Raw genomic sequence first — 24,796 nt, forward strand, 5'->3', positions numbered from 1 at the left:
AGAGTTGCTTTGTTGAATCCTATAGAAGTTTGTGTGTGGAGCCTATAAAATTGAGTGAGATAAAAGTTGGAAAATTGAGATAAAGTGGAGAATTGTTACTGTAATAGTTGCTTAAAATCTAGTTTTCAGAACAGTGCTAAGTTTGACCATAGCTGCTCTGGTATGTGATCCATTTAATGTTTTGCTTTTGTACATTAATTCTCAGAGAGATATCTTAGCCCAAGATATTTAAATCTCTTGATGAATAAAGACTTCCACACAACACTGAGACAGAATTATCAAAAATGACAAATCCTTGGCAATTATAACAGTAAACTTTAGTACAGTAAGAGATATAATAGGACATGGTAACTGCTCTCAGATCAAACATCCCTCCTGTTTAGTGAAAACTAATTGCACTTAGTGGAAATAGAATTTCACTAATTTCTCTGATACAGCCTGAAAATTACACCAACATTTCAGGTCTTGTAAGAAAAGTTGCTGTCTTCTGGCTTAGAAAAGGCATCCCAGGTAGTGGCTGATGATAACAGGAAGATGAGAGTTATGAGGTAGCCATCGTCAAAAAGAAAAATGGCAAAGACTTTACAAAACCTTAATGTTACAATGTATAAAAATAGTATAAATAAGTAAGAAATTAAAGAGACAGAGAATGTGGTTAAAGCAGCAAGCCAGCAGGACAATTTTAGTGTATAGCTTAAGGTACAATATATGCATAATTTGCCCTTTCTTAATTCTAGAAAATATTGTCTATCTTCTTCAATAATCTTTCTATTAATGAAACTAAACATTCCACTGGGATTTTAACTCTTTTATATGCTGTCATATTTACTTTGCTATTGTATATAATTACAACTAACTTCCCATTTATCTAATATATGTGATATTTTATCTAGTATTTCATTCATTTAATATGAATTTTAATTAATCTAATATTGTAAAAGTCTTTTTCTTATATGTATTTTACAGTACCCTTCATATGTGTTTTATCTCCATACTTTGATGGTGAAAACTTACTTTCAATTCAAGTGTTTTAAAATACTCTCATTAAAAACAAATGGAAACATAAATGAAAAAAAAAACCATTTCTGTAACTTTTCAACGTATATATGGAAATGCACTCAACTGTGGCAACATTTTTCCTCAGGTTTAGCATATTGCTTGGATGATTATGTCTACTTCATACATGTTTGTTGAATGAGAATTTTTCATAAATTTCATAGTGTATGTAAAAGCTATGGTATGTTTTTTGTCTTGTCTTTCTCTTTTGACTTTAAACACATAGTGGATAAACACTGAGCAGGCTGAATAAATACATCCCCCTTTTATGCAAAATTATTCACTAATAAATGGTATCTAATTCATTCTTTAAAACACCATCAGAGAACACATAATCTCTCTTTACCATTTACAAAATTTTGAAGTCAGAGTCTAATTTGACCAGCAGTTGATTTTTCCCTTTGGACTCATTTAATACATTTGAAGAACATTTATTTGTTCCTCATGTGTGCAGGTGAAGCAAAACTAAAGAGCATGGCTTCTGATCTTCATGGAAGCAGGCTAGCAGGCAGCTATTTTTTGTTTGATTTTTGAGACGGAGTTTTTCTCTTGTCATTCAGGCTGGAATGCAGTGGCATGATCTCTGCTCACTACAATTTCTGCCTCCCAGGTTCCTGTGATTCTCATGCATCAGATCCCCGAGTAGCTGGGGTTACAGGCATGTACCACCACAGCCAACTAATTTTTGCCTTTTTAGTAGAGATGGGGTTTCACCATGTTGGCCAGGCAGGCCTTGAGCTCCTGACCTCAGGTGAACTGATTGCCTTGGCGACTGTTTTTGAACATATTCCACATGAGGCACAGTGCTGTTTCTTGTGCATTGTCCAGTTGAGTTCCTCAGCTTTCTATGTGAGGACTACTATTCTCCTCACTTTTTCACATGTAAAGAAAGCGGGGCTTTGAAATCTTAAATTACATGCTCGAAGCCTTACAATAGATGACACCCCAAAGATGTCAGACTGAATCGATTGAATCAATAACTCTGACAGCAATTACAAAGCACAAGACCTTTGTGTAACGTGGTAAATTCTATAACAGAAATTCATTGAATGCCATTTAGTGTGCTGAGGCAAAACAGATAATCACACAGGACACTTATGGAAAGGGGTTTACATTGGTAGACATGGCCAGGTCCTACCTGATTATGTAGGTGACTCCTGCAGAAGATGCAGAGCCTGCCCTTCATGTCACACTGACCTTTCAAGTGGTGCTGTGTCCATGAGCTAGCCATGCAGCTTTTTTATATGGCCATAGCCACAGGAAGGTGTGCTCAGGCAAGGTGTTCAAGGCAATTAAAGACTGCAGAGGGCACCTTAAATCTTGAGGACTTCATATAAAAAAGCAAGCATATCAAAATTCAAGGCATATTTTGGAAGTAGTTAGCAAGTATAGTGGTAGATTTGCAGGCTCAATAACATAAGTAGGGCATCCCTTGAGAAGGTCATGTGGGCCCACACAGAATGACCCTTGGATTCCCGGTAATGAATTTGTGTGTCCAATACACTAATTATATTGTGTGTGAATGTGATTGCTAAAAAATGAGATATAAATTGTGAACAAAATATAAAGAGATATTAGCAATAAAACATGAACATTTCCTATAACCACTTCCTTTGAGATAATCACTCTCCACTCTTCAAATTGCTTCCACAATTTATTTTTTAATAAAATAAATGGGCCAGGTGAAGGGGCTCATGCCGGTAATCCCAGCACTTCAGGAGACAGAGGCAGGTGGATCACTTGAGGTCAGAAGTTTGAGACCAGCCTGGACAACATGGCAACGTCTTTACAGAAAATACAAAAATTAGCCCACACTTGGTAGCACATGCCTGTAATCCCAGCTATTTGGGGGACTGAGGCAGGAGAATTGCTTGAATCCAGGAGGTGGTGGTTGTAGTGACCCAAGATTGTGCCATTGCACTCCAGCTGGTCAAGAGACTGAGGCTCTGTGGCAAAAAAAAAAAAAAAAAAGAAAAAAGAAACCCTAAAAAATATAATAAAATACAATAGAAAGTATTTAGCAGCCCACTATTTTTTTTTTAGATGGAGTCTCACTCTGTCACCAAGGCTGGAGTGCAGTCACATGATCTTGTCTCACAGCAACCTCTGCCACCCAGGTTCAAGCAATTATCCTGCCTCAGCCTCCCAAGTAGCTGGGATTACAGGCAGCCCACTATTTTTATTGAGACACCCGAGATGTGTTCCTGTCTCCATGCATGTAAATACTCCTTAACACTTCAGGCAAACAACAGCATCCCATAATATGGATGCAGCCAGGAGAATCCACTCAAGTCTCTGATTTTTCAACATTGAGCTTGCTGCTATTGTTTGTTTTTAAAATTACAATCCATGTGAACTGTAGAGCCTTGGGTGCTTATTTTTATGCATCAGAATAAAGATATTCATAGAAACCATTCAAAGAATTAGGGCTCCTAGGTCAGAAGTCTCCAGTTTTAATTTTCCTGGGTTTTACTCATCCTCTTGCATTGGACAGCATCATGATTATTTTGATAGTGCAGAAATTCAGAGGAAGCTGAAAGGACATAAAACCCAAGTGGTTAGATACTGGAGGACTGTGATTCTCATCTCAGGCACTAGGATGCAGACCCAGGGAGGAACAAGATGTACAAGCTCTTTGAAAAATAAAACCAAAAGGATGTGACAGCCAATTGAATGAGAGTCACCAACAAATCTGGAGATATATTCAAGGAGAAACTGTTCAGTTAAAAAGGCTCAAAGTTGTCTGGGTGTTATGGCTCATGCCTGTAATCCCAGCAGATCACTTGAGCTCAGGAGTTCAGGACCAAACTGGCCAACATGGCAAAACCCCATCTCTACTGAAAATACAAAAATTAGTCAGATGTGGTGGTGTGCACCTATAATCCCAGCTGCTCAGGAGGCTGAGGCAAGATAATCACTTGAATTTGGGAGATAGAGGTTACAGTGAGCCGAAATCATGCCACTGTACTCCATCCCGGGCAACAGAGTGAGAGACTCTATCTCAAAAAAAAAAAAGACTCAAAGTTGACTCAAAGCTAATTGTTTCCAGGCAGGCCAATCTCAAATTTTCATTTCCATGAAACTCATATATCAGTCATCTTCAAATTTTGATATTTTATTGTTTATTAAGCAAACTGTATTTATTATTTTATATTTTGCTCAGAAAATATCCATTTTGGTTTTTTTTTATTTTATATAATTGAAACTAAAGCACTTAAAAAAGCCTATGCAGCTTCATTCTAGATACATGTAGGGGAATATTACCTACCTTATGAAAATGATGCAAGGAATCTCAATAAGAGTTTATGGGCCCCAGAGTTTGGAAATCTGTGGTATAAATACCATGTGTCTGTTATAATTGTCTTAGATTTTCTCTACTGACTTTGGAAATTAAACTTGGGTTCTGTGAAATAATGATATGATAACATGATACAATAGGAGAATAGTCTGCTAGTACTCATTCCATTTTTAAGTAAAGTAAAAACTAAAAATCAAAGGCACGGAATTTCAACCAGCCTTAGCTGTCAAGCTACAGAATTTGAGTGCAGGACATCGCCTTCCCTCCCATCCAGCACACCCTGTATATGTATGTGTTCCTGTGTTAAATCCTACACAATTTAAATCGGAAAACTGAAGCCTCACCTTTTAATAAATGGACTATGAATGACTTCCTATAATCATCAAAGATTAGTTTTTAATCTGTTTGACTGATTTTTTTTTTATATACCTCTGCCTTCATTCTCACCAGATTTCTTTTTGACCACAGTTGTGTGACCTAAAACAAATTCTGTTTGTTCTCACTTATAATTTTTATTTAAACATTTACTGTTTGGTGTCACTTCTTTAGTTTAAAAGTGCACATATGTATGTCTGTGTACATATACATTTGTACACATACATGCATATATATGGTTATACATGCATGTTTTGTGTATGCACCAGCTACAGATGAATGACACACATGGAAATGGTCAAAGATATTTAACTTGTCTATTCACATATTATCTTCTGGTTACTTGTCTCCAAAAAATGCCTACTGTGTTTACACAAGGAATGATCTCATAAAAGAAAGTGGATTATGGCTTTAATGTCATATTACAATGTCTTTTATTAATTAAAAGGCCAACAATATCTGACGCCATTTGTTTCCTTACCATTGACTTGCAGGGCATGGAGAAACAAAAGACCTGCAATTATTCTCCTAAGCCTTGTGATATAATTCAAAAGAAGAGGAAACATCTACATTATTATTTATAATAAAAAGTGGATACTTTTCTATTTTAACAAAAATATTAAGCCCAACTAGAAATCCTCATGTTTATATGATATTCACTTTAGTCAACATGCAGAAGGAAAAACTGATTCCTGTTTTATGGCACTTTTTCCATGAAACATGTTTTTAAATAACCACACTAACTGAATGTATTAGTCTGTTCTCATGAAGTTAATAAAGACATTCCTGAGACTGAGTAATTTATAAAGAAAAAGAGATTTAATGGACTCACAGTTTCACATCGATGGGGAGGCCTAACAATCATGGCAGAAAGTAAAGGAGGAGCAAAGTCATGACTTACGTGGTGGCAGGCAAGACAGCATGTGCAGGGGAACTGCCCTTCATAAAATCATCAAATCTTGACTATGAAAATAGCATGGGAAAAATCCATGCCCAAGATTAAGTTACCTCCTGGTGTGTCCGTATCACTATGGGAGCTACAATTCAAGATGAGTTTTGGCAGGGGACACAGCAAAACCATATCACTGAAAATATCTATTGATATTTCTTGTGTGTATATTTTTGTTGTTGTTTTTCCTTCCAGAGCCCTGGATGAAACTTGGCATCAATGTAGCCATTAACATGCATTAATTCTACATGACCTCTTTTGCATCTTTCTTTTGTTGTTCAATTGGTAGAGGAGAGGTTGCTGATTTACAGGCTTCATTTTAGAGAGAGTAAAACTTAAAAGCCAAAATTTCATCAGCTAACATGCTTAGAGTATGGAGCCTAAAGGACCTGGCAATGAAAGGGGTCCCTTGTTGTATATCTGTGGTTTTAGACAATCAAGGGTGTTGTTTTGTTCATTCACCTGTAATATGTATTTAAAGTTAAGTGATCTGCCTGAGAGCTGAGTCCTCAAGAACAGCACTCATCTTTGATACTATGCATGGCTCTGTCCAAGTTGATGAGCTACTGTCATTTTGCTTTCTACAATCAGGAGGCAAAACCCAGTGATTTAGGTGTGCAGGATTCCTAAAATATTAATTTTAATTTGCTACAAAAAATACCAGGGTTTCTGGTGTCTAAAAACTTTTGAAAAATCACACCATTAGAATATTTTTAAGATCACTCTGTATTTGCACTTTAGAAGACAACTTTTTCAGGAAAATTTTCTTTCTTTCTTCTTTCCTTCCTTCCTTCATTCCTTTCTTCCTTCCTTCCTCCCTCCCTCCCTCCTTCCCTCCTTCCCTTCCCTCCCACCCTCCCTGTCCCTGCTCCATCACATCATATAGCTATAGTGTGCTGCCTTTTCCTCTCCTCCAGTGTTATTGATAGGAAAAACTGGCCAGGTGCTGATGAATAAAGAAAAAGACTGATTTATAGTGAGATCTGATTGTCACAGATCAGGTGCCTTATGAAAACAGGTCATTTTCTTCCTCAAACACTAACTTTCTGAGCTCATAGAATTCCATGACAATAAGCCCACATGCTTCTTAAGTCTCATTTATAGAAAATGTGATTTAGACCTCAGAACACTATAACCACCCAAGTGACTCATCTTCACTACACAGATAGAGCTGATTAGTCAAGATAGAAGAATTGCAATAAAGAGTTTAATTCCTACAAAGCTGGCTAAATAGGCAATTGAAGTTTTATTATTACCTAAATCAGCCTTCCCCAAAATTTGGAGTTTTGAGTTTTTCAAGGATAGTTTGGCAGTTAGGGGCTAGGGAATGAGTGCTGCTGGATTGGTTGGGATGCAATTATAGGGTTTTGGAAAAAAACCCTGGTGCACTAAGTCACCCTCTATGTGGGGACACAGAGATATTAATGGTCCCAGAGGGACCAATCAGTTGTCACAAATACAAAAACCTGAAAAGGCATCTCAAAAGACCAATCTGTACTATTCTTATCACCTGAGTAATAACAATTCAAGATGAGATTTGAGTGGGGACACAGCCAAATCATATCACTGAAAATATCTATTGATATTTCTTGTGTGTATATTTTTGTTGCTGTTTTTCCTTCCAGAGCCCTGGATGAAATTTGGCATCAATGTATCCATTAACATGCATTAATTCTACATGATCTCTTTTGCATCTTTCTTTTGTTGTTCAATTGAAAGAGGAGAGGTTGCTGATTTACAAGCTTAATTTTAGGGAGAGTAAAACTTAAAAGCCGAAATTTCATCAGCTAACATGCTTGGAGTATGGAGCCTAAAGGACCAGTCAGTGAAAGGTCCCATAACATGAAATTTACCTACATAATAAACCTACAGATGTACCCCCAAACCTAAAATAAAAGTTTTTTAAAGGCCAATTTTAGCTTCTAGTGATTGGGGAAGTTGCAGATCTTGTCACCTATAGAATTGTGTCGGGAGTTGTTTCCTTCCTGTGGGTTCATTGACTACAGGAACCAACTCGACCCAGGAAGTCCACTTGGCTTCACATCTCAATTCCCCCTCTAAACCAGACACCCCAAATCCTGTTGGAAATTGGGTGGTGACAGCTCTACCTACTTCCTGCTGGATAGAGGCAAAGAAGTGGCCCTGCAGTTGTAATGTCTTTCAGAGGGGAACTCTAGCCCAGTCAAAGGGCCATGAGGTCAACTCAGGGGTCCTCAGTAGAAGTTGTGAGTTGAGCTCATTTGGGGTTCCATTTGTAAGACCATCTGTAGCTTGATGGCCTCAATCCTGGAGGAAACAAATTTGACAAGGAGGTTAAAAATACGGGGCCCAAATGCAAGTAATAGCAAGATGGCTGTCACAGGACCTAGAAAGGGGAGAAGCCATGTCAGTCAACTTCAGATGTTGGTATAAGAGTTTGAGAGGCATTGTCTGATTTCAGAAGTCTTTTCCTGTAAACACGGGGTGGCATCTCATATTATCCCTGACTGGTTAATATAAAAAAAAATTCTTCCCCTAAGAAGGTGCAGAGTCATCCTTTCTCAGCAGTGAGGAGGTCTAGGCCTCAGTGGTTTTGGAGAGTCACTGCTGCCAAAGAGTCTACTTGGGATTGCAGTGTAAGGAAAGATTTTGTTACTTCTTGCAAACTGTCTGAGAAATCCTTTTAGAGTGTGTGGTAGTAGGATAATGGAGTAGATAAACTGGCTATTCCGGTTCCTGTATCAGTGGCCATTCCTAACCCTATAAGTAGGGGTATTAGTTGCATGGCCCTGCACTGACGAACTTGAACTTTGAGCGGCACTGATAGGGTCTGATTTCCTGGGGAAATGTTCATGTTGGGACTTCAGAAGACTAAGTTCCAAGTGCCTGTCCAGGTGGGGAGGCAGACATAGGTTCAAGTTCCACATAGGAAGAATATGCCTTGGCTTAGTAGACAGAACTGGTTGTGTATGTTAAAAAGGTTTGTGAGTTTATTGTTTTCATTTTCCCATACTCCTAGAGTACTTGCCAAGGTACCTCCGGAGAATAGCTGAAAAGGAGTGTTGGGAGCAAGCTGAGTGGCTCCCTGTGTTCTATTTACCCACTGGAAAAAAAACCACTTTGTATCTACTAGGAGCCATTCAAAACAGTGATTGAAAGAGGTGATGTGAAGGCGTTCATTAGTGGTGGGGATGCTGCTACAAGGGGTCCAGGCATGAATGGTCATGCAGGGAGAACATTTCCCATTACAAAACCCAGACTGTTAAGCAGGTAGGAGGTGATAATTTTTGGAGGCCCCAAGAAGCAGACAAGCCATCTGAATGGAGCTGTATGGGTGACTCGCAAGTTACTATGATCAGTTGTTGGTTGAAGTTGTAGAGTATTATTACACTGATGGCATTGTAGCTTCCCCAGGGGCAGGCCTGATATCAGGTTGCATTGGATGCATAAAGGAGCTTGAAAAGTTAAGATGGTATTCATGGTTACATATATAGGCTTTTCATTGCTAGTGTAATAGGTGAAGGTGGAAATGTAAGAGCGTAAAAGCTGAATTGCATGTCCTGTTAGGGTATTCTTGGTAAGTTTTGTGATAACCCAAATCTGGGAATTATTTCATGAATTAGGACTTTAACCACTTCCTGAGCATTCTCTGTCTTGCAGGGGAAGGCTTCTATCCAATTTGTAAAGATATCAGCACAGATCAACAAGTATTGAAATCCCTTTGACTTAGGCATAGGTGTGAACTCTAACTGCCAGTCCTGTCTGGGGTAGTGCCCTATTCTTTCTTCTCCCAGAGAGGCCTTACGATGGACCATGGGGTTAATTCTTTGGCACACATCACAAGCTTTAACTACTTGTCAGATGGTCTGGAGGAGACATGTCTCTGTAAATAGGGATTTGGCTATTTGATGAGTGTTCTCAATACCCATATGAAAAGTTTGGTGGAAGCTCTTAAGTATTTTCCACCGGCTGGCTTCAGGTATGAGTACCTTTCCCTCTTCTGTCATTAACCACCCCTAGCGTAGAAAACTATGCCCCCTTGAAAGTTTCCATTTTGTTTCAGTCAGGGAATACTGGGGCTTAATTTCTTGGAGAGGGTTGTTCCATACCAAGGGTCCTTCCACAGGTACTTCTAATGGGAGGTTCTGCCTGGTAGCAATTTTGGCCTCAGCGTCTGCCTGACAGTTTCTTTCTACCTTTTCTCCTTTATCTTTTTAATGGCTTTGGCAGTGTAAGATTGCCACCTCCTTGGTTTTTGCACTGTGTGCAATAACTCCATGATTTCCTTGTGATATTTAATGGGGGTTCCCCCAGAGGTTAGGAACTCCCTTTTTCTTCATATTATAGCATTGGCTTGTAGGGTTAGATAAGCATAGTTGCTACCTCTATACACACTTATTATTTTTGCCTTTCCCATTTCTAATGCTTGGGTAAGCACCAGTAGTTCTGCTAACTGGGTGCTGATCCCTGGGTGAAAAGGTTTACTTTCAAGCACTGTTACATCACTATGGCATAACCTGCCCCTTCATCTCCCATTCTCCACAAATGAACTTCCATTGCTCTATAGGTTAAGGTCAGGATTACCTAAGGGGACTCCTTAGAGATCCTCTTGGGTGACATAGTCTGGGCTACAATTTGTTGGCAGTCATACTAGATTGGTTCTTCATGCTATGGGAGAAAAGTGGCAGGGTTGAGGGCTGCACATGTGCATACTTGAAACACCAGTCTCAAGGAGTAGCACCTGGCATCTAAGCAGGTGGTTATCTGATAGCCACAAACTTCCTTGGCACTTAGCGTGCCATTTATATCATCAGTAGTCCAGACAGTGAGATCCTTTCCTTGTATTATTTTGATAACCTTTGATACTAAGATGGCCAGCACTGCAACTACCCATTGACAGTTAGGCCAGCCTTTTGCTACTACATAAATTTCCTTACATAGGTATGCCACTGGTTGTGGGGGCACTCCATGAGTCTGAATAAGGACTCCAAAAGCTATTCCCACTCTTTCTGTGATCTATAAAAGTATTTCTTTGTGTGTGTAGGAAGGCTGAAGGCTACAGCTTGTACTAGGGCCTGCTTTAAGGTTTTGAATGCTGTTTCTGCCTCTGGTTTCCATTCTACTAGATGAGTATTTGCCCTCTGGGTGTCCTTGATTAAAGTATAGAGTGGCCTGGCCATCTCGCTGTATCCAGGGATCCACAGTTGGCAAAAGCTGGCGATCCCAAGGAACCCCTGCAACTGTTTTAATTTCTTAGGGAAAGGGATAAGCCAGTATGGGCTGCATTCATTCTTTGCTGAGGGTTCCTCTGATTAAGATTAGGCCTAGATATTTGACTTGTTGTAGGCAGAGCTGGGCCTTTGATTAGATGCCTTTTGCACTTGATTAGCTAGAAAATTCAAGAGATCTATAGTAGACTGCTGGCATGAGGCTTCCAAACTTGTAGCCAAAAGTAAATCATCCACATTCTGAAGGAGCAGTGTACCTAGACTTGAGAAGTGACCTAGATCTGGAATGGTGCCTGACCAAAGAGATGAGGGCTATCTTTAAATGCTTGAGGCAAGATCGTCCATGTAAGTTGTATGTGTGGTCTGTGGGATCCTCAAAGGTAAAGAGAAACTAGGAGTTAGAGTGTAGGGGAATGGAGAAGAAGACATCCTTGAGGTCCAGAACAGTGAACCATTCTTCTTCCTCTGTTGAGAGTGTAGAGGTATACGGGTTGGGTACACCTGGATATAGATGAATTTCTGCCTCATTGATGAGTCTAAGATCTTGTACTAGTCTCAACTAACCATTCAGTTTTTGTACTCCTAGAATTGGAGTGTTGTAGGGACTGCTGCATTTTCTTACTAAGTCTTGAGCTTTAAAATGTCTAACAATATCCTGTAATTGTTTATGAGCTTCCGGCCTTAAGGGAAATTGACTTTGATAAGGAAAATTGGTGGGGTCTTTCAGTCTGATTTGGACTGGGCCAACATTTTCTGCCCTTCCAAACTGCCCTTACAATGCCCAGACTTCAGGGTTGATTCCCTCCTCAAGCAGGGGACAACAGATGAGTGACTTGTTCCCCATATTCATATAGATAATTGTTCCAGCTTTGGCTAATATATCCCTCCCTAATAAGGGTGTGGGACTTTGAGGCATAATAAGAAAGGCATGTGAAAAGAGCAAAGTCTCCCAATTACAACTGAGGAGGTGGGAGAAATACCTGGGTACAGACTGCCCCTGGATTCCTCAGATGGTAACAGACCTTCAGGGCAGCCATCCATGGCAGGAGATTAACACTGAGAAGGCCCCATCCATGTCCAGGAGGAACTCAATTTCCTGGTCCTCAATGGTTAAATGTACCTGGGGCTCAGTGAAGGTGATAAAATGAGCTGGTGCTTTCCACATGCACCCTCAGTCCTGCCGTTGGATCATCTGGTTGGGGACTGCTGTTCCCAAAAATCTTTGTCCTCTGGGGCAGTGTGCTTTCCAATGATAGCCTTGGCATAGTAGACATGGGCAAGGGGGTGGCTTGTTTCTCACTGGACAATCTTTTTTAAGGTGTCCTTGAAAACCACACTAATAACAAGCCCTACGAGGTAATTGGCCTGCTCCATTTTCTGTCCTCTCTGAACCACCAAGGTTTATTGACTGAGAGCCATGACTAAGGCTGTGGCCTTTCTCTGATCTCACTTTTCCTTTTGGGCCTATTCCTCTTGGTCCCTATTATAGAACACCAAGGTTGCCAGGTTTAATAATGCCTCCGGATTTTGTTCAGGGCCCAGAGCTCACTTTTGGAGTTTTCTCCTGATATCTGCAGCTGATTGGATAATAAACTTATGTTTTAGGATCAATTGGCCCTCAAGGGAATTGGCTGACAGGGGAATATATTTTCTTAAGGCCTCTTGTAGCCACTCAAGGAAGGCAGTAGGATTATTTTCCTTTCCCTGAGTTGTGGTGGACATCATTGATTAATTCATGGGCTTTTTCCTATTCTCCTTAGTCCTTCTAGAACACAGGTCAACAGATGTTTGTGACTCCAGTCCCCACGATCTGAGTCTAGATCCCAGTGGGGATCCATATGGGGTACGGCTTGCTGACTGGTAGAGAATTTTTCCCTTTCTTTGGCTGTTATTCTATCATTTACTTAATTAAGATACCAGATCTCCAGACACTCTGGCTACAGCTAAAGCCATATTGTTTTCATTAAAGGCCATGGTTTGATCTAACAATAGCATGATATCTCTCCAAGTGAAGTCAAAGATTTGCCCTAGACCATGTAGGACATCTATATACCTATTCAGGATTATCTGAAAACTTCCCCAGGTCTACTTTATCTGCTTTAAATCAGAGAGGGAGAAGGGGACTTGTACCTGGGTTTGGCCAAATTCCCCTCCCCCGACAGCTTGAAGGGGACATAAGCAATAGCCTGAGGGTGTTTCTGGTTCCTTGGAGATTTATTTGCTTATTCCCCTTCTGGGTGGGGGAGACTAGAGGAGGCTTATTACTGATAGGAAGAGGAGCTGTACAGATGGTAGGATATGAAGCTAAGCAGAGAGGTCCTTCTGTGGAATGTAAATTTCAAGCTTTGCCTAGTTGTGGATTATCCTTCAATGAAAAGAAAGCTTGCACATAAGATATTTCACTCCATTTGGCTTCCCTCTTACAGGTCAAAGTGCAGTATGGTATTCTAATTCATACTTCCCTCAGGTGGTCATTCTTCCCATCAGAGAGAGAATATTGAGGCCAAGCCATAGTGCAGAAAAAAAATAAGCCACTTCTTTTTCAGGGTTTGCAGATCAAATTGTTCCCAATGGCTTAGGATATATTTCAAGGGTGAGCTTGTTGATGCCTGAGTGATTCCCATCTGAAAGAAAAAAACAAATATGGTTTTGGTTTGCTTTTTTCCTTGCCCAAGAACCTGCAATAGTCCCTGGACCCTGATGTTCAGAATAGTTTTGCTCACCAAAGCAGCAGCAGAAACACTAGTTTTCCTCCCAGATCACAAGAAGGACAAATAAAGGTCAGATTTAGTGGTGCTTACCAACACATTCTTGAAAACCTGCACCCTTGCCTTTCCTTTTAGACCACAAAGAGGACTGAGAAACATCAGATTTAGTGGCCCTTAGCGATATATTCTTGAAAATCTGTAAGAGTCCTAAGCATTCTCCTCTTAGTATTGGGACCTTACCCTTTTCCTATAAAGATGATATGCCTCAAAATGGAGTGGAGGGCCATACCCTGAGGGAGGGAAGGGATCTCCAGGGTTGGAAGTGTGACGTCTTTTGTCCTCACTTCTCGTCATATGAATAGGAAGGATATAATTTCTGAGGCTCCCCATATCCTAGCTTCAGGAATAGCCTCTGTTAGACCTGCTAGTCTGAGGAGGGTTGATAAGTTCCAGATCGTCCCCCTACCAACAGAGCTTCAGGTGAAAACTATGTTTTCCTGATAGGTGAGCCTGTGTGCCTAAAGAAGGAACAGAGTCCCACAATTTGTACTAGAAATCATTTATAGGAGATACTAGAAGATCACCAGGGACACGGAGTGGTTTTTAGAAACAGGGCTACCTTCAGAGAAGACAGGCAGTAGGAAGGGTTGTCTTACAGGTGTTAGGACCCAGAAGGCAAGGGTCAGGATAGATAGGATAGATGGGCAAGTCTCGCTTGTGCAATATAACTTTGAGAGTTCTGCTCATGGCTGCAGGGTCAACCAACTTTTAATTGGGACCCTGGAGCTGAATGACTTTTGTCTTTGTCAACCCTTGGCTCAGCCAAGAAATGCAGGAAAAGTGGAAGCTGGTTCCAGGCAAACCAATGCTCCCAACTCTAAAGATTCAGAGGTTGTTAGAGAGCCCTTTCCCAGAAAGCCTGACACCTGTGTCTTTAGTCCAGCAGCCACGCTAGTTGCTTTTAACTGGTCGACAGGTGCCTGGTATTTAGTCCCCGAATTCTAAGGCAAAATAGGACAGGATAGCAAGTGAAAAGGGTCCAGCGGTACTCACCACATGGCAATATCCTGGATGAACCACTATATGTGTCCAGAGTTGGTTCCTGCCAGTGGGTTCATGGTCTTGCTGACTTCATGAATGAAGCTGTGGACCTTCGCTGTGAGTGTTACAGCTCCTAAAGATGTCATGGACTCAAAGAGTGATCAGCAGCAAGATTTATTGTGAAGAGTGAAAGAACAAAGCTTCCACAGAATGGAAGGGGACTCTAGTGGGTTGCCGCTGCTGGCTAAGTTGGCCAACTTTTAATTTCTTATTTGTCCCATCCCATGTTCTGTGTCTGTCCTATCAGAATGCCCTTTTTACAATCCTCCTTGCGATTGACTACTTTTAGGTTCCTACTGTTTAGTGCATTTTACAGAGTGCAGATTTGTGCATTTTACAGAGTGCTGATTGGTGCATTTTACAATCCTCTTGCTAGCTACAGAGTGCTGATTGGTGTTTTTACAGAGCACTGATTCATGCATTTTACAATCCCCTTACTAACTACAGAGTGTTGATTGGTGCATTTTATAATCCTAGCTAAAGAGTTCTTATTGGTGTGTTTTACAATTCTCTTGTAAGACAGAAAAGTTCTCCAAGTCCCCACTCGACCCAGGATGTCCACCTAGCAACCTCTCAGATAATGGTTGGTAATCATCTAACTAATCCAACATCTTAGCAAAATTCAGGCATCTCTCATTTTTCTAACCTGCTGGTCTTTCATTAGTTTTACAAAGGTGGTTTAGTTTTAAGAAGGGTTATTATCATTTAAACTATAAGTTCAATTTCCCCCAAATTTAGCTTGCCCTATGCTCAGCAGTGATCATTGCAGTATGGTGGTGAAAGGCAAGATGGTGTTGGTTAGGTCAGATCTCTTTCACTGTCATAATTTTCTTAAGTTTTGCAACTGTAACTGAAAGGAGTATACTCTTGTAAAGAGTGTAAAATTGTTTAATTCATTTTGTACCTGAAACAGGCACTCCCACTTGTTGACAGTTTAAATTTAAAAAGAAAATTAATAATCCCTGGATGTTGCAGTAAATGAAAATTTCAATGCAGAAACTATGAAAACACCAGCTTCAAAACACCACATTCATTTGTTAAACTTCAGAGATGCAAGCACTGCCATTTCCCTTGGCCAGCTTACAGAATATCTGGAGGAAATTCTGAACCTCAAAGATCAATCCATCCAGTAGGATGCTGTTTGAAGAACTAAGATTTTTGAAAGCAAGGGATATTCATTAGCCTGCTATTGGAAAGGTTACAACACTCTTGTTTTGTGAGGGAGGAAGGGATTGTGGTGGAAGAAAGGCCAGTGATTCATGGCATGTTGAAAATCTTCACGCTCCTCTGCAGAAACAAAATAAGTCAACAGATAATTCTGCAGAATTGAGAAAGAGAGAACAGTGAGTTAAGAAAATATGTGCTGAAGACAGAATCGTTCTGTTAGAAAACTACTCATGCCTTAAAAATTAATTACCTCTCTCTTTAATAGGGGAAGAAAGCATTGTCCTGTGGTATTAGAGGGCACCCACACTGGCGTTATTCATCATTGTCATATGTACTCTGAATAAAAGGATTTTCTTCTCCCAGGCAAAGCCTGATGCTCTTTATGAACAAACTGTGTCAAAGATTTAGTGATGGAGACAGGTGTTGCAGAACATTTTTGGCATGAAGCACTAATTAGTAATCACTAATTAAATGGTGGGGGGCTAGCATAATGTCTGAACATACCCACTAATCACAGCTAATCTCACATCAAGTTTCTCTGAACTTTAAAGAAATCACATTGGTAGGATGTGTCTTAAGTAAGACCAACCTTGCAGTTGCAATACTGCCTCTCTTTGAAGCTGCAGGCAATAGTGACTCCAGATTTAGGCTTGGAATTTATTGTCATTGTAGGAAAAAAAAAAATCTTATGACTTTCTTTGAAGCCTGGCCATTTCTTCATTTGGAAATGAGCTCAGGGCACTTTTCCAATTGTTCACGAAACCTAATGGAAGAAAACCTGGTAAACTCTACTGGTATGCAGCCTCATCCTCTACTCTTTTTGTTTTAAAAGTAGAAGCCAACACTCAGTTGCTCATTGGAATGCTGTCAACTTTGGTTAGGAATATGCTTTGAAGGAGTTGGTTTGGATTTGTGTTATTTTAGGGCTTAAAGCAGTCTGTCATCATACAAACAAGCCCCTCCCTTATGTGACACTGTTGTTCATAAAAGGCATCAGACTTTGCTTGGGAGAAATGCTCAGCTAAGGATGTGAAAATGGTAAAACAACAACAACAACAAAAAAAACCTTCCCCAAATACCCAACTGTAATATTTGTCCCTTACATACAATTTCTTTTTTTGAAGATCTACGTCATTAACTCATTTGAAGGGATATTTAGTACATAATTTATTGTAGGAGTCTGTTGTGTTTAAAAAAAAATCGTGCACAGAAATGGTACCTTGAACCTAGTAAAATTTACAATGACTTCTGGGATTGCTTCATATTATTAATATTTTAGATTCATTTTCTCGTCTATTGGCCACATATGTACTCAAAGATGACAAGGTATCATCATGTCAACCTAAACAATAATCATTTTTTATGTAATTATTTCTGCCACAAAAAATTTTCTCTAGTTTTTTTCTCTAATTTCCTGTAATTTCCACTAACATTCTAGATTCATTTTTCCTTCTACTTTAGCCACATATATACCCAAAGATGACATAGTATCATAATGTGAATGTAAACAATAATCATTATTTGTATAATTATTTCTGCCAAAAATTTGTTCTCCAGTTTTTTCTCTAATCTCGTATAATTTCCACTAACATTTTAGATTTATTTTGCCTTCTACATTAGTCATATATACCTAAAGATGACATGGTATCATAATGTCAACCTAAACAACAACTATTATCTGTGTAATTATTTCTGCCACAAAAAAATTTCTCCAGTTTTTCCTCTAATCTGTGTGGGAGAGGGTTGTGGAGAGAGAGAACGAAGAAGGCAAGCTACGAGATAACTTTTCAAATGGCGGGGATTGTGTATGCATTTTTTTTTTGACCAACAAAAATGTCCTGTGTCCTTCTGTAGGGTTTTTAAGTACCGGTGACCAGGCAGCAAAAGGCAACTATGGGCTCCTGGATCAGATTCAAGCACTGCGGTGGATTGAGGAGAATGTGGGAGCCTTTGGCGGGGACGCCAAGAGAGTGACTATCTTTGGCTCGGGGGCTGGGGCCTCCTGTGTCAGCCTGTTGACCCTGTCCCACTACTCAGAAGGTAATAATGGTGTCGCCAGGGTCGGTGGGCTGGCAAATGCCCTGAACCAAGAAATGAATAGTCAGAGTTCATAGCTAAGATTCATGTCCAGGTTGCCAGAAGTCACCATGCAAATTGCAACAGAAAATGCCTAAAAGACAAAATGAACCCATCTTCATACATTTTAACTCAGTTTTTTTTTCCATTTGCTCTGTCACTCAGGCTGGAGTGCAGTGGCATGATCATAGCTCACTGCAGCCTCCAACTCCTGAGCTTAAGCCTTCTCCCATCTCAATCTGCTGAATACCCTGGGACTAATGGTTAAATTTTAATTTTTATAGAGAAGTGGTCTTGCTATGTTTGCTCAGGCTGGTCTCAAACTCCTAGCCTCAAGTGATCCTCCTCCTTTGGCCTCTCAGACTGCTGAGATGACAGAATTGAGCCACCATGCTTGGTCAGCAATATCTCCTAATTTAAATGTGTGACAATTAGGTGTCAGTTACAATGATTGGGACAAAATAACTGCTTTAGAAGGGCGGACACTATTGTTTCTTCTGACATTCTCACTGTATTTGATCACTTGAAATTTTATTAACTTCTAGCTACAATTTGGTAACAGTAATATGGAAGAGAGACAGTACATCAATAAGGAAGAGAAACAGTATGTCAATATTGCAGATTTATAGATTTTGTAATCAACTGGGCTTTTAGCCACAAGTTTCTTTAAAAGTCACTTCTCTAATTCACATTAATTCTTTAAATCTTCTGGAAACACTAGAAACATGGCTGGTGCATTCATAAAGTAGATTCTACCCATAGGAATAGTGTCTCTCTCCCTGACTGTCTCCCTCCCTCTCTCACTCTCCCCCTTTCACTCTCCTCTTTCCCTCTCTCTTCCTGTCTCTCCCTTTCTATGTCCTCTCACTTTCTCTCTGTCCCTCTCTCTGTTTTCCTCTGTCTCTCGCCCTTCCTTTCTCACCTCCTTCCACTGTCTTTCCTTGATCTCCCTCTCCCTCACACTATCTTCTCACCTCTTTCTCCCTTTCTCCCCTTCTCTCTTTGTCCCTCTTCCTCTCTCTCCCTCTCTGGTTCCCCACTCTCTTCCTCACTGTCTCTCTTCCTGTCTCACTTCCCCACTTCACACTCTGTCTCTCTCCCTTTATTTCTTTCTCTGTGTGTCCCTTTTTCTCCCTCTGTCTCTCTCCCTTTCTTCCTCTCCTGCAAATATGACTTTCAGCAAAGGACCACCTTACTGGTCAGTTCAGCATGAGGCACTTGGAAGTGTCCACAGTTTGTTTTATATCTCTCTCTCACACACTCAGTTTTAGGAAGAATCTCCTTGCTGGGCCAGTCAGCATGAGGTCCTCTAGTTGTCCCCGTGGGAGCTCCAAACCCTCCCTGGGGCCCTGCTAATAACCTGGAAAAAGGGGCTGTTGGCAAAACAGAGAAAGGGGAAACCGCAGAAACACATGCACATCATGTTACCTCAATCAGACATGCACTTGTACATGGTAGTTAGCATAGGCAACCATACCTAACCAGATGTGCACTTGGGCCCCTAAGAAGTAGTTACTTATGCTGCCTAAGTGGTGGTCAGCATAGACAGCCACACACCTGAGCCCTGCCAGAGCACCTGAGGCTCACTCAATGCAGTTCCCTACTGCTAATACATGAGGGAGGCTCTCTGCAGTATCAGATGAGACTTCAAAGAGGAGTCCACAGGAATTTGAGGCAATTGGTTCTGGAAGCTGGATCACAAATTCTTGGCTGTGGCCTAAAAGGAGAAAGCAGGAAAATCTGCAAAACAGATCCAGCCCTCTGTTACCTGGCCAGGTACAAATGAATATTCATAATAGCCATCTGTGTCATCAACACAGCATTGTAATATGTTCTGTGTCATTGGTAGGCTTCAGAACGGCACCACACTGACTGGACCGTTTACATCTGAAGTACTCAAGATCTTAATGGAATTTTTCTTTTTCTTTTTTTTTTTTTTTTTGAAATGGAGTCTCACTCTGTCACTCAGGCAGGAGTGCAGTGGCACAATCTTGGCTCATGTCAACCTCTGTCTCCCAGTTTTAAAGTGATTGTCCTGCCTCAGCTTCCCAAGTAGCTGGGCTTACAGGTGCCCATCACCACGCCCAGCTAATTTTTGTATTTTTAGTAGAGATGGTGTTTTACCATATTGGCCAGGCTGCTCTCAAACTTCCTGACCTGAAGTGATCCGCCTGCCTCAGCCTCTGGAATTGTTATTTATTAAAGTTGTCAGCTGGGTAAGGTGGCTTATGCCTGTTATCCCAGCAGTTTGGGAAGCTGAGGAGGGAGTATGGCTTGAGCCCAGGAGTTTGAGACCAGCCTGGGCAACTTAGTGAGACCACATTTATACAAAAATAAATAAATAAAAACCAGCTGGGGCTGGTGGTGCACGCCTGTGGTCTCAGTTGCTTGGGAGGCTGAGGAGGGAGGATCACTTGAGCCAGGGAGGTCAAGGCTGCAGTGAGCTCTGAAGGTGTCACTGCACTCCAACCTGGGTGGCAGAGAGGGGCCCTGTCTGAACATAAAGAAATAAAATTTTAAAATACCTTTCTTTAAAGTAACTGCAGGACTTTCTTCACTTCCTGCACCATCTCAACAAGTTCTAGATCACTGTGCTCCTCAGTGTCTGCTTTAGCAAGATAGGACAGACGAGGATTTCCTAAAATCCTCCAACCTCTGAATTCCTTGAGTTCGTAGTTCATAATGTTTTGCCCAGGAGACCAAATGACCTTTGACCTCAAACTAGTAGTGCTAATAACAGGGAAGAGGAAAGGCTCATATTTGTAGTAACTTCATTTTAAAAACAGGAACAGTGAATAATCTGATGAACCATTTGGCATAGAGATTTCTATGGCATTTTTGAAAATACATAGATATTCACATTTCTCAGTTGATATGACAGTTGCAGATTTAGAAAGCAGTCAGAACCAACTTCAGGAGTAATGAAACACATATAAGCCACACTAATTAGAGGAAAGTGTTAATTATTTAAGTCAACAGGTTGAAAGTTATTATTTGCTGCAAAAATATCTTTTGTTGGTCATTTCTGCAAGGCAGTGCTTCTAAACAGCCCATCAGCATTATCAAGAATTATGAAAAATGTGAGCCTGGCACTGTGGCTCCTGCCTATCATCCCAGTACTTTGGGAGGCTGAGTTGTGAGGATTGCTCGAGTCCAGGAATTCAAGAACAGCCCAGGCAACAAAGCAAAACCTCATATCTACAAAACATTACAAAAATTAGCCAGGTGTGGTGGTGCACACCTGTAGTCCCAGCTACTTGGGAGGTTGAGGTGGGAGGATCAGTTGGGCCTGGATGGCAGAGGGTGCAGCAAGCCAAGATGATGCCACTGCACTCCAGCCTGGGTAGCAGAGAGACACCCTGTCTGAAATAAAGATAAAGATAAAAATACCCAAATTGTTGGCATTAGCAATTCTAGTCTAATGAAGGCAAAGTACATGTGGAAAGAGATAGTTTTATGAAGGTATTCACCCCAGTATTATTATCATAGCAAAGAATGAAATGAAAAAGCTACAAGATCAAAAGGAGATGAAAGTTATTAGAAACCATATGTATTAACTCAAAAGAATAATAATTTACCTAAGATATTCAACAGCTGGAAAAACACAGTGCGGACAAGTATATAAATATTGGGCTCAGCTATTGCTATTCAAAACAATGTTTGAATGGGAGAGAATGATGTAAGAAAGAATTATGTTAATTCCTAACATACTCATTATGCTAAGGTGAATTGTGCTTTAATGTTTGACTTATGGGTGATTTTTTTTCATTATCCAAGTTTTTTAGTGTCATCAGGAGTTATGTTACTTCCCTAACATACAAATAACTGTTTTATATGTTACATATATATATATATATGTGTGTGTGTATATATGTATATATGTGTGTCACGCACATAGGCTGCTATCTAGATTATTGCCAGAAGTTATAAGAAAGGTAGGAAAGAAACAGCTCAGAGCATTTTTTTCTAATTCTGAATGTTTTAACTAATGAAAATATCCAACAGATTACATATTGACATTTTTTTCTTTTGGACATTTTAAAATAATCTTCAGAGCCAAGTACTCAAGTCAATACTTGCACGTTTCTGACAGAAATGTTTCCAAGATGGTTTTGATGACATAATGGTTAAAACCATATTGGTTTCAAGTTGCAGTCCTATGTGTCATCTTTGGGCAATCCTTTAGTCTTTAAAAATCACATCTTCCTGATGACAATCATATTTTCCTCATATTTGATTACTTCCATGACATTAAAAATCGACAGGGCATCTGGACTTACAGCTGAATGCTTTATTCTTTAGCGCCTGACTCAGGCTGGGATTTACAGAAATGTCAAGAAGTGATCATAAATTGAATGCTGTGATTTTTACAGCCTTCCATCTCTTGTCCTGTCATGATTAAAAATACAGATTTTATACTTCTGGACATTCATGTAGTAGACTGAGCTGATGGAGAATTTTAAGCTACACAGAATTTTACTCCTAAAATAGCCCATGCTTTTTCAAGTTTCTCACCAGGTGGAGAATTTTTCCTATGTGGCAAAACAAACAAACAAACAGCAACAAAATAAAAAAAAAAAATCTCTGAGTTACCAGTGGATATCATTTTGAAGAAAATGACTTAAAAAATACTTGTTATTTGGGTACCCAGTTGAGGATTTGGTGTAGCTAAGCTAATGCATTTACTTTAATTCCCAAACCGTAATATCTTCATTAGATTCAGAGTAGAAATGCATTCCTAAATTAGCACTCTGAAATTCATTCAACTGGATTTATTTTTTCCCATAATGAAGAGACACCTGGATTTGTTTGTGAGACAAGATAGCCTTTGACCTTTTACTAGCTTAAGGCCTGTTTTTTTGTTTGTTTATTTTCCCTCTTGGAAATGGGGAATGCAGTTGCTGTTGCAGTTTTTATATATGGCATCTGGAGGCAAGGAAGCAAAAATAACACTAAATTGTGGAAGAAAAAAAGAAATCACATGTATTTTACTGGTGCATGAAAAGCCTCAGTGTGGTTTCATTTCCTTAAACTCGTGTGTGTGTGTGTGTGTGTGTGTGTGTAGAATAACATTCCCTAAAATGAATGTTCAGGGGGAGGGAATCAAAATGAACACGGTTAAGAGAGCCCTCTGACAGAGATGAATGCTACTACATCCAGAAATTCACATGCTTGCGAGACAATCACAGCCTTCATTACTCAGTAAAAGCTGTGTTTCTGTCCTGCGGGTTTTCATTTGCATGTCCACAATTTTGCACCTGCAGGTCTCTTCCAGAAGGCCATCATTCAGAGCGGCACCGCCCTGTCCAGCTGGGCAGTGAACTACCAGCCGGCCAAGTACACTCGGATATTGGCAGACAAGGTCGGCTGCAACATGCTGGACACCACGGACATGGTAGAGTGCCTGCGGAACAAGAACTACAAGGAGCTCATCCAGCAGACCATCACCCCGGCCACCTATCACATAGCCTTCGGGCCGGTGATCGACGGCGACGTCATCCCAGACGACCCCCAGATCCTGATGGAGCAAGGCGAGTTCCTCAACTACGACATCATGCTGGGTGTCAACCAAGGGGAAGGTTTGAAGTTCGTGGACGGCATCGTGGATAACGAGGACGGTGTGACGCCCAACGACTTTGACTTCTCTGTGTCCAACTTCGTGGACAACCTTTACGGCTATCCTGAAGGGAAAGACACTTTGCGGGAGACTATCAAGTTCATGTACACAGACTGGGCCGATAAGGAAAATCCGGAGACGCGGCGGAAAACCCTGGTGGCTCTCTTTACTGACCACCAGTGGGTGGCCCCCGCCGTGGCCACCGCTGACCTGCACGCACAGTACGGCTCCCCAACCTACTTCTATGCCTTCTATCATCACTGCCAAAGCGAAATGAAGCCCAGCTGGGCGGATTCGGCCCATGGTGATGAGGTCCCCTATGTCTTCGGCATCCCCATGATCGGTCCCACCGAGCTCTTCAGTTGTAACTTTTCCAAGAACGACGTCATGCTCAGTGCCGTGGTGATGACCTACTGGACGAACTTCGCCAAAACTGGGTACGTTCGTCTTCGTGTTGGGGTATCACTGTCCTCTTCGCTTGTTTGGTTGCTCAGTATAAGTGTTGCTTTTACCAGCATGTGCAGGAGCACACATGCATGCACACATATACACATACAGACACACGCTTACACACACAGCAATAACAGGCAGCTTCTCCCCCAGCATCTGTGAGAACTCAAATTTTCTTTATTACCAGTGTTTCAGGAGTAAAACACTTTAGTGGCAAACCAGATTTTTACTAGATTTCTAATTGCCCATTAGAAATTCTAGAGTTCCTACTTGCAGGTGCAGGACTTACACATATATAACGGTTCTGTTAACAGCTGATCAGTTTTGTTTCTGTTCTTACTGTTGTTGAAGAGACACAGTCTCACTCTGTTGCACAGGCTGGTGTGCAGTGGTACAACATAGCGTACTACAGCTTTGAACTCCTGGGCTCAAGGCATTCTCCTGCCTCAGCCTCCTGAGTAGCTTGGATTACAGGTGACTGCCATGCCTGGCTAATGTTTATTTCTTTAATTTTTTTGTAGAGACAAGTTCTCACTCTGTTGTCTAGGCTGGAGTGCAATGGTGCAAGCATAGCTCACTGTGGCCTAGAACTCATGGATTTATTTGATCCTCACATCTCAGCATCTCAAGCAGCTGGGACTACAGACATGCACCACCATGCCCTTGCATGGATTTTTGTAGAGACAGGGTTTCCTATGTTGCACAAGCTGTTCTCAAACTCCTGGTCTCAACGGATCCTCCCTCCTCACCCTTCTGAATAGCTGGGACTACAGGTGAATGCCACCATACCCA

General features: G+C 40.8%; 1 protein-coding gene across 14 annotated transcripts in view; it reads left to right on the forward strand.

The window, feature by feature from the left end:
- Positions 1 to 24,796, forward strand: part of LOC129025937 (neuroligin-4, X-linked) — a 292,127-nt gene that overhangs the window by 248,580 nt on the left and 18,751 nt on the right. For all 14 annotated transcript variants that reach the window (XM_063661009.1, XM_063661012.1, XM_063661007.1 and 11 more), the window contains 2 exons: positions 17,716 to 17,901; positions 23,202 to 23,991. In XM_063661009.1, the coding sequence (XP_063517079.1) occupies positions 17,716 to 17,901; positions 23,202 to 23,991 (976 nt within the window). The remainder of the gene's footprint in view (positions 1 to 17,715; positions 17,902 to 23,201; positions 23,992 to 24,796) is intronic.

The sequence above is a fragment of the Pongo pygmaeus genome, chromosome Y (genome assembly GCF_028885625.2).
Source record: "Pongo pygmaeus isolate AG05252 chromosome Y, NHGRI_mPonPyg2-v2.0_pri, whole genome shotgun sequence".
In the NCBI taxonomy this organism is placed as follows: Eukaryota; Metazoa; Chordata; class Mammalia; order Primates; family Hominidae; genus Pongo; species Pongo pygmaeus.